At 40.2% G+C, this 13,344-nt stretch overlaps 1 protein-coding gene across 1 annotated transcript in view; it reads right to left on the bottom strand.

Annotated features, from left to right (window-relative positions):
- GTF3C3 (general transcription factor IIIC subunit 3) overlaps nt 1-13,344 on the bottom strand; it is a 31,409-nt gene that overhangs the window by 2,992 nt on the left and 15,073 nt on the right. Inside the window, exons 11-18 of the mRNA XM_070732125.1 lie at nt 11,843-12,014; nt 9,410-9,612; nt 8,642-8,743; nt 4,495-4,621; nt 3,434-3,671; nt 2,754-2,944; nt 1,602-1,726; nt 997-1,149 (exon numbers count right to left, since the gene is read on the bottom strand). Of these exons, the coding sequence (XP_070588226.1) occupies nt 997-1,149; nt 1,602-1,726; nt 2,754-2,944; nt 3,434-3,671; nt 4,495-4,621; nt 8,642-8,743; nt 9,410-9,612; nt 11,843-12,014 (1,311 nt within the window). The remainder of the gene's footprint in view (nt 1-996; nt 1,150-1,601; nt 1,727-2,753; nt 2,945-3,433; nt 3,672-4,494; nt 4,622-8,641; nt 8,744-9,409; nt 9,613-11,842; nt 12,015-13,344) is intronic.

The following is a 13,344-nucleotide window of genomic DNA, read 5'->3' as shown; positions in this document are numbered from 1 at the left end:
TGGGCCTCGAAAACTGCCTGCCCCAAGCCGGCGTAGTGACTTGGAGGGAAAAAAAAGCAGGAAGTTTTGCTTCTCCTGCCGTGGCTAGGGAACCAGCAGTACAAGAACTGCCATCACCGGGGATGAGAGGGTGGCAACAGCAAGGATGGGCAGGCAACACCCCCCCACATCCCCCGCCAGGCAGGAATGTCTCCCTTGGCTTGGAAAATTGCTCTTGGTGGCATGGAGTTCTTCAAAAGAGGGGGGACAAGGGGGAGGTGAGGCTGTTTGGAAGAGGAGCCTCTCCACTTTTAAAGGAGCTTCCCTCCCTGGGGATGTGTAAGAAGCCCGCTTGGGTGGGTAAACAGGGAAGACCCAGCCCAGCCACCCTTGCCGCCACACACACCCCTCGCCCCTGGCAGTGGCAGTTCTCATGCTGCCACTTCTTTGGCAGCGGCAGTTCTCATGCTGCCACTTCTTTGGCAGCGGCAGGAGCATCTGGAGGGGCAGACAGGGTGGTGGCAGGCCACTCACACTGTCTAAGAGGCAGCAGCAGCTCCTACTGCCGGCCCTGTGCTCCAGCCAGCGCAGCTTCAGAGTCTTTCCTTGCAGTGGCGGTGACAACGCAGGCAGGTGGGTGACGGCATGGCCAGTGCACACATGTACTAAGAAAAGCTGCCCAGTGACCATGCGCATGCTAGGAAATGAACTTTCAGGTTTCCAGTGCACGCATGCACAGCCACCTAGTCTTCTGGTTACTGGCAAGGATGCATGCACGACAATCAGCTGATCGTTGCACGCACATGCAGACCGGTAACCAGAAGACTAGCTGGCCAGTGCACAAGTGTGTCCGGAAACCTGGAAGAGGAATGGGCAACACATGTGCCAGGCGACCTGGCTCTGCGTGCTACTTCTGGCACACATGTTTGCCATCACAGCTATAGAGGGTGGCACTTTTTAAGAATATTTGTGTGTCTTAACAGTCATATTCTAATCAAATACTGTTCCATACAGTACCTCTAGGACCAATGGAGGTAATTCCAGGGCTTTTTTGTAATAGTGAATAGCAAGATGTACTAATCCCAGTTGGTGAAGGGCACGTCCTAAATTGTAATAAGATTCTTGACAAGAACCACGAAGGCTCAGGTACCGTTGCAGGAATGAAAACCCCTAAATACAAAAGAAAAACTTCACTAGTGCAAAAATTAAAAATTACATGTAACAATTGAGACATCAGAAATAATAGTCAGACTTAAATTCACATATGGCTACTGTTAAATACAGTAAAATATCTTACATTAATATTATTCCATATGATGCACTATGGAAATCTCCCACCAATAACACTATTAAATTGCACTAGTCTTGAAAATGTGGATAATAAAATAATAATGGGATTAATTGATAGATATTACCAGTACGATTGGTCATATTGATCAACCAGCTTACAACCCAGCACTACATACAGGCTGTTTAATGCAATGTAACTTTAACAAGAGTATATGGATTATTTTTATGGTCAATTCTTGAAGACTTGTGTAAATAAATTTAAAAGGAATTATATGCCGTCTAACATGAGGTAACAGTGTGCACGTGAAAGTTTTGATATAAAGACAACGCACCTGTATTATGAGGGCATGCCTTTTTAACACATATTTCTGAGATGCCATGTGGATAAAGATCAAGCCTATGCAAAGACTATACAGAGGTTCATCTGTGTTAGTACGGAATGCTTGTACATATTGTCCTGCAAATAAATAAGCAGTGAAGATTTTGGAATGTAATTTATTACTGCATATATTTTATTGAAAAAGCTTTCCAACAAATTTAAAACAGGAGTACAGTGATACCTTGTCTTACAAACTTAATTGGTTCCAGGACAAGGTTCTTAAGGTGAAAAGTTTGTAAGACGAAACAATGTTTCCCAGAGGAATCAATGGAAAAGCGAGCCCAAAATTCACCCCTTTTGCCAGCCGAAGTGCCCGTTTTTGCACTGCTGGGATTTCCCTGAGGTTTCCCTCCATAGGAAACCCCACCTCTGGACTTCTGTGTTTTTGCAATGCTGCAGGGGAATCCCAGCAGGGGAATCCCAGCATCGCAAAAACAAGCGCTTCGCTGGCAACGGAAGCCTGGAGGTGGGGTTTCCCATGGAGGGGAGCCTCAGGGGAATCCCAGCAGCGCAAAAACGGGTGCTTCGCTGGCAATGGGAGTCCGGAGGCGGGGCATCCCAGCGGCGGCGGTAGGTTTGTAAGGTGAAAATAGTTTGTAAGAGGCAAAAAAGTCTTAAACCCTTGGTTTGTATCTCGAAAAGTTTGTATTATGAGGCGTTTGTAAGATCACTGTACATCTATGATCATTTTATTTTTTGAAGTTAAATGAAAAACAGGCTGGCATGTGTGAAATTTTGATAAAATGGTTGTAGTGGAGTTTGCCTAGCTTTAACTCCACTACATATCGGCAAGTTGGGAATGACAAATCACAAAACCCCCATTTATCACAAGGCATATTGATGAGGTTGCTGTTCATCCCTTATCCCCAAAGATGCCCTCTGCTGTTTCATCATAGTTTGACCTTCGCTCTGGTGAAGTGTCCTTCTTTAAACCAAAGCATTGATTGCAGCTATTCTCCATTTTTGTTTTTGCAAAATAGTAAAACCACAGCTTCTAACCATTCCAGTTTCATATTATTACCTATCTACAAATACACAAGACATAATTTTACATACACACATTGCAATTGTGTTTTTAAAAAATTAATAAGGGTAAAAGTCATACCAAGGGCATGCTTGAAACAACCGGATACAAAAGCATTGTGTCCATTTAAAATGCACAGGGCATGATTGTCTGGGTTCTTCAACAGTAATCGCAGACAGAAGCGATGGTGCCGGACATCTTGGGAATGCATGGTGATTTGGTTAAAGATATTCCAAAGCTGAGGCTTATTGACATGTTCCATTACCATTATCCTACAGAAGAAATAGCTGTTTTTCAGACTGCTTGCAAATGACAATCACTGAGGACAACAATGTGCTCTAGTCACAAGATGGCCTCTTTCATCCCTTTTGTATATCTCCTATGAGCATGTTCCACATGGAGGCTCAATTCACAGAATTGCTCTCAAAATAAGGCAGCCCAGAGACCACTCACCGCTATATTACTTGACCTACAACTAGTCTCTGTCAACAGACAAAATGCATCACTAGACCCTTCAACTAAAATTATTATTTCACCAATAATAAATTTATTTAACTCTGTGGAAGGAGGAGGAGACGAAGATACGGCATTCTGAAGATATGACACACAGGTAGAAGGTTTGCTTGAGGTGAGTTCTCAGTAGAAACAAAAGGTCTAAATTATCTAGAAAAATACTACAGTATATCAGTAACAAGGTTTTAGTTTAAAGAGGTTTTGAAATGAATTTGCCTTAGCTCCATGTGATTGTTGGAATAACCCACCTGATGTAATTATAAGCTTTTCTAAAATTCTTGTCTAAAACTGCTGCGGAGAGACCAAAGTATTCCAGTTCTTTGCGCTTCTGCCGATCATCATAGAATGAATAATATTCCAGTGAGGAGTCCACTAGCAGTTCTGCCTCCTTGTATCGTGAAAGGTCACACAATGCGTAGACTGCCTTAAGGAGAAGGTTCCACCAATCCTCTTTTGTCAGAACACTTGTAAGCACCAAATATATTGCTAGAGTGCAACCATAAACCACTGTTAATTTTCACACAGACCAGAACATAAAGCTAAAATGCAATTTAAAATATTAATAAAAGTCTGAAGAAGAGGTTACCTTTTGTGGATTAATAAAACTGAAGTAATATCAAAAAGCCTAGTCATTGAAAAAAATTGCTCAAAGCCTATTTAACAAAGGCCAGGTCAGTGATGGCAAACCTTTTTTGGTTCGCAAACCAAAGGGGGAGCATAGAGGAGTTGTACATGTGCATGCCTATACCCATAATTTAATGCTCCCCCCACGCATGTCCGCATGACCCCCACCCCGTCTCCTAGCACATGATATCATGCCTGTTTTTCACTCTCCAGGCTTCAGAGCCTTCCTGGGGAGGCCAGAAATGGTCCATTTCAAGTTGGGAAATGGGCCATTTCTGGCATTGGGGGTGGGGGGCGCTTTCATCCTCCCCAGCCTCCTAGAAAGGCCAGTCTGAAGCCTGGGGAGAGCAAAATAAAAATATGGAATATTAGGTTCAAGTTGGCAAATGGAACATTTTCAGCCTCCAGAGGACCTCCAGGAGGTGGGGAAGGCATTTTTGCCCTCCCCAGGCTCCTAGAAAGACTCTGGAGCTTAGGGAGAGCAAAAAAAGGGACTTCCCCACCCCTTCCAGAGGCTGAAAACAAGCTGTTTCCTGATTCCCAGTGGGCCCAGGAGCTTGGGTGCCCAAGCAAATATGGCTCTGCATGCCATTTGTGGCACACATGCACAGGTTCACCATCATGGTGCTAGATTATCTGCAATAGACAGCTGTTTCCATAACTCGAACAACTTAAATTATCTTACCTTTCTTTGTTGTTTCTTGGTCATCATTATCAGAGATTTTATCTCTTGAAACTTTTATAAGATAGAGATGTCTTTCTCCTGATTTTGAGCTAGATATTAAACATACCTGAGCTCTGTTCATGGCTACCTGCAAGTTGAACATTTAAAACATCTGAAAAAGGAAATACCTTACAATAGCCCATTCTTTGTTTTCAAAGAGTTTATTGATTTTTCAGTTGGTAATTACATCCCTGACTTAACAAAGTGAACAATAAAATGTGCCAAAGATCAATGATACAGTTGGCATGGTCCAATTACAAAGCAGATTAAAATTTATTAGAAACCATAAATTTTCATTGTCTGAAGTCACCCATAGATATAACTGTCACAGCTCAATACAAAAAAAGACTCACATTTGAGGAGAAAAAACTGCACGATACCTTACAAAAATGTATCTTTTTCTTATTTTGCCATATGCACTAAATACCACATGATTATTTAATGTATATTTCTATGCTATTTCCTATACAATTTCATATTGAAGAGAGTTACATAAAAACTATTAAAATAATTACAAAACTATTACACAAAACAATATTAAAACATTTGTATTAAAATAGGTGGAAAAGAAAAAAAAAGACAAAATGTTTATTAAAATTCATAGTTTTCATCCCTAAAAAGGGGAAATGAAGACCTCACACACTTTAGACACCTTCTCTGTTGGTATCCTCAGAGAAGTCTTCATTAAGTCTATAGTAATAAAAGAATTATTGGCCTCAAGTTGTTTGCAATCTTATATACAAACTAAATCCTTAACCTGAAACAATATCTACAGCTATAATAACAGCAACCTCATATTCCATTCAGCAATCTGACTCCTACATTTTTCCCTAACTCTAAGTTCTGGATGGAGCGCAATGCTAGTTTGTATAATATACACTAATACACTAATACTATAATATATGCAATGGTAGTTTGTATAATATACAGTGGAACCCCGACATAAGAGCTGCTCTACTTACGAGCAACTCGAGATAAGAGCTGGGAGGGGAGAGATATTTTTGTTCTACTTACAAGCCCAAATTCGAGATACGAGCACCAAGGAGCTGTCTCCTGAAGCCGAACGCTAGCTTCCGCGTTCGGCTTCAGGAGACAGCTGCGAAGCGGCGCACGTGTTTTAAAAGGTTGCAGCCGGCCTGGGGGGCTCGGGGGGTGCTTGCAGCCGGCCTGGGGGGCTTGCCAGCACCCCCCCGAACCCCCCAGGCCGGCTGCAACCTTTTAAAACACGCGCGCGGCTTCGCAGCTGTCTCCTGAAGCTGAACGCGGAAGTTAGCTCTTTTTCTTTCTCTCTTTTACCTTCCCTTCCTCTATTTCTTCTTTTCTTTCTCCTTCCCACCTTCTTCCCTCCCTCCCTCCCTTCACTCATTCCTCTCTTACTCTCCCCTTTCATAAGTTTCCTTGCTTCCTTCCTCTGTTCCTGTCCCTTCCCTCTTTCCTTCCTTCCTTCCCACCCTCCGTCCATTCATTCACCCATTCCTCTCTTGATCGCTTAAAGCCGGTCCCTGGTGCAAAAAGGGTTGGGGACCTCTGTCCTACAGGATTGGGTGGCAGAGAAGTTGAACATATGTAAATTTAAAAGTTTAAGAAAGTTTACAAGTTAAGTGAAAGAAACTTCATTATTCATTTATATGTACATGTACATTTCTTCATTAAAAACTTGTCTTTCTGCATAATTTAGACTAACTTTGTGAGTTTTTTGAGGGCTGGAACCAATTAAAATTATTTACATTAATTCCTATGGGGAAAAGTCGTTCGAGATAAGAGCTGCTCGACTTAAGAGCCCAGGTCCGGAACGAATTAAACTCGTATCTCGAGGTAGAAACATAGAAACATAGAAACATAGAAGTCTGACGGCAGAAAAAGACCTCATGGTCCATCTAGTCTGCCCTTATACTATTTTCTGTATTTTATCTTAGGATGGATATATGTTTATCCCAGGCATGTTTAAATTCAGTTACTGTGGATTTATCTACCACATCTGCTGGAAGTTTGTTCCAAGGATCTACTACTCTTTCAGTAAAATAATATTTTCTCATGTTGCTTTTGATCCTTCCCCCAACTAACTTCAGATTGTGTCCCCTTGTTCTTGTGTTCACTTTCCTATTAAAAACACTTCCCTCCTGGACCTTATTTAACCCTTTAATATATTTAAATGTTTCGATCATGTCCCCCCTTTTCCTTCTGTCCTCCAGACTATACAGATTGAGTTCATTAAGTCTTTCCTGATACGTTTTATGCTTAAGACCTTCCACCATTCTTGTAGCCCGTCTTTGGACCCGTTCAATTTTGTCAATATCTTTTTGTAGGTGAGGTCTCCAGAACTGAACACAGTATTCCAAATGTGGTCTCACCAGCATTCTATATAGTGGGATCATAATCTCCCTCTTCCTGCTTGTTATACCTCTAGCTATGCAGCCAAGCATCCTACTTGCTTTCCCTACCGCCTGACTGCACTGTTCACCCATTTTGAGACTGTCAGAAATCACTACCCCTAAATCCTTTTCTTTTGAAGTATTTGCCAACACTGAACTGCCAATACAATACTCAGATTGAGGATTCCTTTTCCCCAAGTGCATTATTTTACATTTGGAAACATTAAACTGCAGTTTCCATTGCTTAGACCATTTATCTAGTAAAGCTAAATCATTTACCATATTACAGACGCCTCCAGGAATATCAACCCTATTGCACACTTTAGAGTCATCGGCAAATAGGCAAACCTTCCCTACCAAACCTTCCCCTATATCACTCACAAATATATTAAAAAGAATAGGACCCAGAACAGATCCTTGTGGCACACCGCTTGTAACCTGACTCTGCTCAGAATACTCGCCATTAACAATAACTCTCTGATGTCTACGCTTCAGCCAGCTGCAAATCCATTGAACTATCCAGGGATTAAGTGCAATCTTCACTAATTTATCTATCAGCTCTTTATGTGGAACCGTATCAAAGGCTTTGCTGAAGTCCAGGTAGGCAATATCCACGGCACCACCTTCATCCAACACCTTTGTGACATAGTCAAAGAAATCAATGAGATTAGTCTGACATGATTTGCCTTCAGTAAAGCCATGCTGATTTGGGTCTAATAAGTTATTGTTTTTTAAGTGCTGATTTATCCTCTTTTTGAGTAGAGTCTCCATCATTTTAACTACTACTGTACACATCTAAAACATGTGATGACTTAAGTATGAACAACTAGGATTAGTGATTTGATTCCAGAAAAGGGCATAGTTGGTATACAAACTAATTAAGGAGAGAACCAAGTAGAAGACAGGAAAAAAATTGACCGTTAAACAATTAATCAGTGGAACAACTTGCCTCCAGACATTGTGGGTGCTCCAACACCGGAGGTTTTTAAGAAGAGATTAGACAACTTTATCATTTTAGACAACTATTTGTCTAAAATCATATAGCATTTCCTGCTTGACCAGGGTATTGGCCTAGAACATCTCCAAGATCCCTTTTGACTGTTATTCTGCATGCTACAGAAAGTAATATCAAATGATGCTAAGAGATGAAGAAAGTTGCATTCCTATCAGAATGGCTGTAGCTGATTCTGTTTGACACCAGGACTGAACCAGAATGAAAAGGACTGAGATAATAAACTATTGCCTAAGAAATATGCAGCTATTTAGACAGATTTGCCTTAAAAAAACAGGGTATTTGTATCTGGTCATCTATTAGCATAATCTATCACAGCTTCTTCAGAAGAAAACAGATCATTGTCTTCTCTACAGTAGATTTCATTAATCTATCTCCCAAGCAATTAAACTCTTTTGACCAGCTTGAATAAATCATGCATATAACTCCCACTAATATTAATAACATATTAATTATTAACTAATAATTGGTCCCTCCATACCTTAAAGCAAAAAGCAGACACTGCTTTATAAATTAGTGTGATGACAGTATGAAACTGTCTGTAGCTATCATAGATGACATGAAATCACAGCTTCAGCATGAATATTGGCATCTTCTATAACCACTTAAGGTTCTGCAACACTACATTGGGGACCAAGTAATCAGGAAAGCTGTTGAACATTAGAATAATGGGTAAGTCTTTCTCATGAGCAGTGTGATGGAAGAGGTGTAAGAATTAACTTACCTTTAACAGCATAGCTAACATGGTGAGCAAAGAATCTACATAACCGTACATGTTGCCCTGAGAGAACAGCAATGTTGATCGATGAAGCAGCAATTTTAATTCCTAAATATAGAAAATTGGTTATTAGGCAAGAACTTTAGCTGTTTTATATCTGGATCCCAGTTCTTGGAAAAAGGGAAGTATTCCCTCCTAACATTTTTTTCATTCCAGCATCTTGCTTCATTTTTTGGGCAATTTAACCCTCCCATCTCAGATTTCAAAATAGAGTTCACATCATAAGACAAATGACATGGCATCGGGCCAGAATATCTCCAGGACCGCCTTCTGCCGCACGAATCCCAGTGACCGGTTAGGTCCCACAGAGCTGGCCTTCTCCGGGTCCCATCGACTAAACAGTGTCGTCTGGCGGGACTCAGGGGAAGAGCCTTCTCTGTGGTGGCCCCGACCCTCTGGAACCAACTCCCCCCAGAGATCAGAATTGCCCCCACCCTCCTTGCCTTTTGTAAGCTCCTTAAAACCCACTTCTGTCATCAGGCATGGGGGAATTGCGATATTCCTTCCCCCCAGGCCTATACAATTTATGCATGGTATGTTTGTGTGTACGTTTGGTTTTTAATAAGGGTTTTTAGCTATTTTAAATATTAGATTTGTCATACGCTGTTTTATTGTTGTTGTTAGCTGCCCCGAGTCTACGGAGAGAGAATGAATGAATGAATGAATGAATGAATAAATAAATAAATAAACAAAAAAAGGAAAAAAAAACCTTACTTGCTGAGCAGCATTGGCATCCTGTGCCAAGGTATCTGGATCATACATGGGCTCAAGTGCTTCTAGAGCTTTCTCAGGCCGGCCCAATTGCTGTTGTAAGGTTGAGAGAGAAATCCTTGCATCCAGATGTAAAGGGGTAAGGTCAACCACTTTGGCATAGCTCTCTGCAGCACGATCTATATAGCCCAGGGCTTTCAAGCATTCTAGGAAGGAAAGGACATTTTATTAATATAGTTTTATGTTCTGTAGAGGTAGCACTGAATCTTTAATTTAATTTTGTCATACAATAATTTCTTTAAATCCAGTCAGTAATATCAGTTTCCACAGCTAAAGTGGTCACAAATATAATTAACACCTATGATTTTAAACATGAACACTGTGTTACTGAAAACCCATCTCTTATCTTAGAAGAAGGGAGACAGACAAAACATGGGCACCATATGGAAGATGTTAGTGGGAGTTAGGAACTGTAATAATTAGGAAACATGAGTATAGGTAAGTAGCAGGGGAAAAGTTTATGCCCATACAAGGAGAATGATGAGATATTATCATTAAGGAACAGCAGTTGATTGTTACAACCTCGTGCACATTACTTAAAGACAACTGATGTTCATTAATCGACACAGCAGCAATCAAAAAGTTATAGATGCTCAGCACTTTATAGTACCTCAGTATGTCTTCTTTTATTTTGTAAAATAAGTTAGCATTACTGTATTACATACTAATAAATAGATTTATGATCCTGACAAAATCTGAACCTGGCCAGCTTGTTTTTAGACACTATTGTGAACTGAATTTAATAAGCCGCCACAAGTCCACAGAGAGGGGTGGCAATTCAAATCCAATAAATAAATAAATAATCAGGTACAGTAATTACTAATTACATATAATAACATACATACATAGCTCAATTATCTTGTTCAAGAAATAGTTAAGAGACCAAAAATCAAGTCAATAGATAATAGAATTTAAGATGTTCCAGGGTTAAATCTTGTTATGATTTTTCATATTTTGTTTTTCAGTGATTAGTGTTGGGCGAACCGAACCCGCACAATTCGGGTCCGTACCGAATTTTGTGGTGTTCAGCATACAAACCGGAACCTGAATTTTTTTAAAAATTCGTGCTCCGGTTTGGCGTTGGTGCCGAACACCGGAAAAGCCGCCGCCCGGCTGTCATCTGCTGAGAAGAGGAGGAGGAGCCGGGCGCCGGGGAGCTGTCGGCCGGTCATAAAAATAAAAATAAATAAAAATTAAAAATCCGTTAAAATAAAAAACGATGGGATTCCGGGGGCGGACCTTTGACGTCACGTATACCGGTAGGTTGCTAAGGACGCCAAGGTGATCATTTCCTGGATTCCGGGGGCGGCACTAGAATAATGGAGGGAGGATGGAATCCAGGAAGTGATCACCTTGGTGTCCTTAGCAACCTGCTGGTATACATGACGTCAAAGCTCTGCCCCCTGAATCTCTTCGTGGGATTCCCCAGCTCCTTTTGCTCGCGATGCCGCAAGCAAAGGGAGGTCTTTTCATGTAAAAATTTAAAAAAATATTTTTACGTGAAAGGAAGCTGCAGCAGCGCCGCAAACAAAGGGAGGTCCTTTCACGTAAAAATAAAATTTATATTTTTACATGAAAGGACCTCCCTTTGCTTGTGGCGCCGCTGCGGCATCCTTTTTCATAAAAATAAAAATAAAACATCCGTAAAAATAAAAAACGATGGGATTCTGGGGGCGCAGCTTTGGCGCCATGGACCGTTCGGGTTCGGGTTTGGCCGAACTTTGCATAAAGTTCATCCGAACACGCCGAACCCGAACACCGTTGGGTTCGCCCATCACTAATTGTGATCAATTTATTAGGTAATTAGGGGCTAAATAATATGCTACTGTAATGCCTCATTCAATCAAACTGTAAATACAACTATTATGGCTGGGCTGATGTGTCCTTAATGAAAGCAACAAGGCTTTGTTATCATGGACAACAATTTACAGAACAGGCAGGCAGAAGTTTTTCACAAGGCTATTTTGCTAGGGGAAATGTGTACATGGGACACATTTATTCTCCAGTGTTAACTAACATCGATTTGGGTGTGTGTATTTTACTATTATTGGGAATATTATTTTGTTAAAAACTTGCAGCTATTCTCCAATATTATGTTTTAAATAAATGGTCTTTCAAAATTGATTGATGTATACATCTAAGCTCTTGTCCATAATCAAGTTGCAAATAGCATGCAAATGTACCACATAGTATATGCATGCTTAGTTCCAGGAAAATCTAATGTCCCTTGGAAGACACATGAATAGAGTCCCATTCCGATGTCATATTGGGGTAGTTCCCAGCAAAGTGCACACTCAACTGCAACTTTAAATTATGAAATGCAGCACGTTACTGAGACAGAAAATAACTTATCACATATTAGAAGGAAGCACTCACCTGCATGTCTGAGCCAAACAACAGCTAAATTGTATCTTTCAGAGCACACCAGAGAACTCAGGAGGGGGAGGGCCGAGTCGTATTCTCCAACATCAAGAAATGCTTCTGCAACATCAAGGTACAAATCTCCCATTTCCTCAGGATTCTGCTCCACTAAGGTAGTCAAAAGCAACTTGCAAAGAAGAGCAAAATTAAGAATACAACTAAAGAAACAGATCTGTTGGGTGTGCCCTAACAATTGTTAGATCCCTAACAATTTCAAAGCCAAGTATTACCATTAAAGTATCCTAGCTTTAAGAATACTGTACTTTAAAAATTGTACAACGTGCCTCTAAAGCACAAATACTATGATCAAGTCAATCTGAAAAGAAAAATTCTGCGTCACTTTTTACTAGTAAAATCCGCTTCTAGGGATTGCCTACTGACCTAGATGTAGTTACTTTTATAAATAGTACTGTAACGGCTTTCTATGGAATCATACTATGTTGGATTTGATGAGATAAACATGTTTTTTGCTTAAGAGATCCACTGAGGATGATTCTGATTTTTGAGAATATTAACCCAACTCACAAATTTCATAAATTGATCCCCTCCCAAGCCCATACAAATTAAAATTTTCACTATTAATATTTTTAACTGCAAACTAATGAACATACTTCAACTTTTAGATTTGTATAACTAGATGAAATACCAATGCGGTATCAAACGTGAAATATCAGAGATTCTTACTGTAATAAAACATACACAATATGAGCATATACAAATTACTAGCCTCAGACAACTGTGGGCTCTCCATATGTGTTTCTAAGCTGTTCCAACTATCATTAGTGTTCCCTTGATTTTCGCGGGTTCGAACTTCGCAAAAAGTCTACACCACGGTTTTTAAAAAATATTAATTAAAAAAATACTTTGCGGTTTTTTCCCTATATCACGGTTTTTCCCGCCCGATGACGTCATATGTCATCACCAATCATTCATCCGCCTTTAATAAATATTTTTTTAATAAACTTTAATAAATAAACATGGTGAGTAATAATCTAAATGGTTGCTAAGGGAATGGGAAATTGAAATTTAGGGGTTTAAAGTGTTAAGGGAAGGCTTGTGATACTGTTCAAAGCCAAAAATAGTGTATTTACTTCCGCATCTCTACTTCGCGGAAATTCGACTTTCATGCGCGATCTCAGAACGGATCCCCCACAAAAATTGAGGGAACACTGTACTTCATTTCTAATAGTTCAAGAAAGTCATCCTAGTGGATCTAGCTCTCCCTATGGATTTCATTCTTCCTTGCCCACCAGATCCCTTTGAAGAGTCTGATCTTTCCCACACAAGAGCTCCAAACCTGAAACAAAATCTGTACAATTGTATCCTACAGTTTGTAGCAATTGATTCTTGAATTCCCATTCATCACTAGAAGAACTCCATGGAATTGCCTGACTTTTTTCTATGTAAAATGATTGTTTGCTGCTAGAACTTTTAAAAAAAGAAAACATAGCTCAGGG

This window comes from Erythrolamprus reginae, chromosome 1 (genome assembly GCF_031021105.1).
Source record: "Erythrolamprus reginae isolate rEryReg1 chromosome 1, rEryReg1.hap1, whole genome shotgun sequence".
In the NCBI taxonomy this organism is placed as follows: Eukaryota; Metazoa; Chordata; class Lepidosauria; order Squamata; family Dipsadidae; genus Erythrolamprus; species Erythrolamprus reginae.
The sequence above is the reverse complement of the archived record's forward strand: the minus strand, read 5'-3'. Positions and strand labels throughout refer to the sequence as shown.